Raw genomic sequence first — 5,310 nt, 5'->3', positions numbered from 1 at the left:
CCGCCGCCGCCGCCGCCGCGGCCCCTGCGTTACTGGGGGAGACGGTGCCGCTGCGACAGGGGAGGACGCGGCTGGAGCTCAAGGAGGCTCCAGCGCGCAGGCGCCGCCGAGCCCAGCCTGGATGCTCAGTCAAGGCACTAAGGCAAAAAAAAATTCAGCAATTTATAGAAAGAAGAAGCTATAGTCTGTCGGGATATCCAACACCAACAGGTAGGAGGATATACTCTCGGTTAAGTTTGGGGGGAGGGGGGCGCACAGTGTTGATAAAACTGCAGGTTCACCAGGAAAGAGCCCACCCTGAGGTGTGTTTTTTTTTTTTTTAAACAATAAACTGCATAATGGAAGTACATTCAGACAATGCATCTTCAGTAGGGCTTATTGAGAGCTCCATTTCTGGAAAGCTTTGCAAGGCTGAGAAATATCAGACTGCGAATCACTGGGAACTGTTCCCTTGCAGCACAGAAGCAATCTCGCTCCCCATCTTCGCGTATGTAATGCATGTCTCTCTCCCCCTCCCCCCTCCTCCACCCCCCATTATAAATCTAGGGGTGGCGGATTTCAGGTTTCGTAATGTTGCATGATGCTATCGGTATTTACCCGGAGATGTACCGGTGGGGAAATTAAAATCATCGGACGCAGTTTTGCTTGGGCTTCCATCAGCATATTCTGGGCAAGTGAGAAGTGGCAAAGGAAACATGCTTCGTGGGAATAACAGAGGAAGCCAATTTCCCTGTTGTGACTCTCAGGCACCTAGGATACAATGTGCATTTGTTTTAAAATGAAGCCAATTGGGATTTGCAACAAAGATTATCAGCCTAAATGGGGAAGGCTTAATTGCCCAAGAAATACATGTTCTTATTAAATTCACTGAATCCAGGCAGCTAGATTTACAAATGGAAGTGCATTATTCCTCTGGGTGTATTTCCCAGGCCAATATTTACATTAATCATTTTTAATATTCATGTAAGCTTAATAGAGAAAAGACTTGACAAAAATGGGGGCTACCATGGGGAGGAAAAGACAAAAGATTAAGTCACAGCAAGTCCTGGGTCAAGTTCCTATTAATTTTGAAACCTAATGATGAAATTATGCTTTAAGATGAATCAACAAATACTCTTCTTATGATATGCAGTGTGAATAGTGGCACTTGAGTTATAAGACATATTTTGTAAGGGTTCTTTGGATCCTTATCATCAGAGAAGCTGCCTGTAAAACACTGACGGATACTAACAAACCTCAAATAAATGTAGGTAGTCTCCTCTCTGTCTGACTAGTGATCTTGTAGATTCCATTGCAACAGTAGTGATTAATCGTGAACTGGCATATTTTATGATTGTGGATCATTTTATTCCTTCTGTTCTAAAGGTACCAACCAAATGTATGTTCTCTAAAATAGGGACATTTTTAATTCATCTAGCTCAGAAAACTAAACAAGCCAGTTCTTTGAAATTTCAAACAACAACAAAAAAATCCTTATTCCATCAAAAAATAGCATTCAAAATTAAAACTTTATTTGCTAACCCATAAATGAACAGTTTTATTACTGCCTGACATCATTGCTTGTTAACTTAGGAACTGATAGCTCTTTTTTTTTTTTTTCCAGATATTCTGATGGCAAATCAAATGGAAGAAAAGAGGAAGCATGACTGCAGATCAGATCAATTCTCTTTGTGGATTATATTTTCAGTAAAATGTATAGATCTATTTTTTCCTTGTTCTTATATCTAGATCATGAGACTTGACTGAGGCTGTATCTTTATCCTCCATCCATCTATGGCGAACTATAGCCATGCAGCTGACAACATTTTGCAAAATCTCTCTCCTCTAACAGCTTTTCTGAAACTGACTTCTTTGGGTTTCATAATAGGAGTCAGCGTGGTGGGCAACCTTCTGATCTCCATTTTGCTAGTGAAAGATAAGACCTTGCATAGAGCACCTTACTACTTCCTGTTGGATCTTTGCTGTTCAGATATCCTCAGATCTGCAATTTGTTTCCCATTTGTATTCAACTCTGTCAAAAATGGCTCTACTTGGACTTATGGGACTTTGACTTGCAAAGTGATTGCCTTTCTGGGGGTTTTGTCCTGTTTCCACACTGCTTTCATGCTCTTCTGCATCAGTGTCACCAGATACTTAGCCATTGCTCATCACCGCTTCTATACAAAAAGGCTGACCTTTTGGACGTGTTTGGCTGTGATCTGCATGGTGTGGACTCTGTCTGTGGCCATGGCATTCCCCCCAGTTTTAGATGTGGGCACTTACTCATTTATTAGGGAGGAAGATCAATGCACCTTCCAACACCGCTCCTTCAGGGCTAATGATTCCTTAGGATTTATGCTGCTTCTTGCCCTCATCCTCCTAGCCACACAGCTTGTCTACCTCAAGCTGATATTTTTTGTCCACGATCGAAGGAAAATGAAGCCTGTCCAGTTTGTAGCAGCAGTCAGCCAGAACTGGACTTTTCATGGCCCTGGAGCCAGTGGCCAGGCAGCTGCCAATTGGCTAGCAGGATTTGGAAGGGGTCCCACACCACCCACCTTGCTGGGCATCAGGCAAAATGCAAACACCACGGGCAGAAGAAGGCTACTGGTCTTAGACGAGTTCAAAATGGAGAAAAGAATCAGCAGAATGTTCTATATAATGACTTTTCTCTTCCTAACCTTGTGGGGCCCCTACCTGGTGGCCTGTTATTGGAGAGTCTTTGCAAGAGGGCCTGTAGTACCAGGGGGATTTCTTACAGCCGCTGTCTGGATGAGTTTTGCCCAAGCAGGAATCAATCCTTTTGTCTGCATTTTCTCTAACAGGGAGCTGAGGCGCTGTTTCAGCACAACCCTTCTTTACTGCAGAAAATCCAGGTTACCAAGGGAACCTTACTGTGTTATATGAAGGAGCATCTGTAAATCTTTAGCCTTGTTGAAACACTAACCTTCTCTGCTAAGCAATTGTGGCCTGTAGCCATATCTTGAGAAGAAAATCAAGAAAGGGATCAGCAGTTATAAGGATTTGGGCAACATTCTGCAGTCTTTGCAATAGTTCACCTATAATCCTATTTTAAATCTCAGAGTGATCCTGCTGATTGCCGCCGAAGGTTTGTAATTAAGAAAGGACTGAACCACTGCCCTAAGTTTCTTTATGTGGTTGAAAACTAGATAATGAAAGTAGCAGGTGCTAAGTATCAGTGCTAAATGCTGTGTATATCACTACTTATGAAAAAAACATCAGAAAAACCAATTAGCATTGGACATCTTAATAAATTAAGTTGACATGAGGTAAATGTGCTGATAAAAACTAATTTTAGAAGTTTGAGGACTTTAAAACATTTCATACTATTATTGTTTTGCAAAGACTAAAATATTTGGGGACTTAAAGTACTGTAATCCACTAAAGACGTGCCATGAATTACTGGATGATCACACTTTAAAAACCGCCTTGTTTGGGGGAGCATTCCAAAGCAGTATATTGATTTGAATTAAAATTTACTTTTTTTTGTATTGATACATTACTATTTCTAAATACCACTTTCCTTACTAGTGAAATTGCTGGCATTGACCTGTATTATGTGGTTTTTGTTGATTTGGTATAAAGTTTTCCAATTCCTTTATATTTTAAAAATGCTAGGTATTGGTCTGGGAGGCAACATTAATGGCACCAACTTGTCACACGTGAGCAGTTCTAATCATGCAGAATAAACACATGTTGCCTTAAAGGGTATCTAGTATCTTTCATCTTATTTAGCAATGGAACAAATAGTCATGGGAAATAGAATCATACTTGGTCATGGTCATGCATCCGGAAGTGCATGAACAATCATTTAATACTCCTTTTCCTTTATCCTCACATGGTTTGAAGATTAAGGTGCACATCACTGAGATAATGAGACTATTTTTTCTCAGATGTGCCACCCATTCTAGTGTGTTCTAAAAAGCAGACAGTTGATAGTATGTTTATATTTTAAGTCAGCTGTCAATGGGGAGACCACAGCCTTAGTATGACATCCTGCACAATTTGTGAAGCATTTATTCTACCGAAGGCACAGTCTTGTTTATACTTTCTGCACATTCAGTGTATTGGTTGTTTAAATTATTTCAGTTTTAACTTGTGAAAGCTTATACTATGATTTCTGGTATTTTAGAAATACATTAGAGTCTGTGAGTCTCATTCTTTAAGATACAGATGTGTGAATTTCAATATAAAGTTGCATTTGCCAAAATTTACCCGTGTAGCCTGTTACTTTCTTGCAATAAATTTTACATTTTTAGCCCATAACAATTTTTTTTTTAACCTGGGAAGCACAAATTAAGAATACTGACTTTGCTATTTTTTTATTTTATTTTATTTTTGTAGCTACTATATACTAGAACTGGAAATGCATGAATGATAGGACATAAAGCTGACAATATTTACAAAAGCATTATTTGATAGCTTATCATAATAATCCTTTATTTACTCTTACAATATATATACCTGATTAGTTGGTTGGTTTAGAATTTTGATATAAGTATCAGATTTTAATTTGGGGAATAGTAGAAATTTGGGGTTTTGAATACATAACTTGTAAGAAGAATGATTTACAATAATGTTATGGCAAAAGCAAAAAAAGTTGCTGTTGATTTTGTTTGTTTTTCATTGTTTCTGCTAGTTTCCCATTGTTTTTGTTTGTTTGGGTTTTGTTTTGTTTTTGGTACTTAAAATACAAGATTAAGAATCTAATGAGCAGATTTCATTTTTGCTACTCTATTTCTGTAAAAAGAATATCAACATAAATCTAAATGTGAGGGGAGAACACTGAAATTTTTCAATGATCTATATAACTATTCAGTTTTGCTTATGAAAAGATAACTCAGGTCATGATTTAGTGAGCACTCGGTTTGACCTCATTTTTACTTTACCCTGAAGTTGATTGAATCTGAGACAAACTTAAATAAATGTACAATAGCAAGTTGAATTTACCAGAAAAGGCCCCTTGTTGGTACTAAAACCATTATTCAAAATACAATAAAGAAATTGCTGTCAAAGATATTCTGATAAGATTGTTTCCAAAAATTTTACAGTAAGACATAGCTACTATGATTATATAAGAACCTACAGATATCACCATTAATGAATGCAAAATTCAGCAACGTTCATGAGACTAGAGAGGCTAGGGTTTATCAGCACTAAGCTTCAGTACATAAAAAAGAAAACTGAAAATAGGGGTTGAGGAGTCAAGAGCAACAACCAAGTGAGATTGCCCAACTTTACCTAGTTTTATGAAACAACAGATAAGTGACCAGCCCCAGGGATCAGTGAATAAAGTTGAACTATTGCAAC

At 38.3% G+C, this 5,310-nt stretch overlaps 1 protein-coding gene across 3 annotated transcripts; it reads left to right on the top strand.

Moving 5' to 3' along the window:
- The first annotated feature begins 6 nt into the window (after nt 1-6).
- On the top strand, nt 7-4,214 carry GPR85 (G protein-coupled receptor 85). 3 transcript variants are annotated; one of them, XM_012721101.1, is made up of 3 exons: nt 7-210; nt 355-487; nt 1,604-4,214. In XM_012721101.1, exon 3 carries the CDS (start codon nt 1,774-1,776, stop codon nt 2,884-2,886), a length of 1,113 nt encoding a protein of 370 aa, XP_012576555.1. In that variant the 5' UTR covers nt 7-210; nt 355-487; nt 1,604-1,773; the 3' UTR covers nt 2,887-4,214. The 3 variants fall into 3 exon arrangements, with proteins under 3 accessions (XP_012576555.1, XP_012576554.1, XP_012576556.1); XM_012721100.1 differs by having other exon boundaries at nt 346-487; XM_012721102.1 differs by lacking the exon at nt 355-487.
- The last annotated feature ends 1,096 nt before the right edge of the window (nt 4,215-5,310 follow it).

This window comes from Condylura cristata, unplaced genomic scaffold (genome assembly GCF_000260355.1).
Source record: "Condylura cristata isolate star-nosed mole 26May11 unplaced genomic scaffold, ConCri1.0 scaffold00005, whole genome shotgun sequence".
Classification (NCBI taxonomy): Eukaryota; Metazoa; Chordata; class Mammalia; order Eulipotyphla; family Talpidae; genus Condylura; species Condylura cristata.
Note: the sequence above shows the minus strand (reverse complement) of the source record. Positions and strands in the feature narration are given on the sequence as shown.

Coding starts and splice junctions, on each gene's coding strand:
- GPR85 (XM_012721102.1), top strand. CDS start 1,774: ATGGCGAACTATAGCCATGCAGCTGACAACATTTTGCAAAATCTCTCT.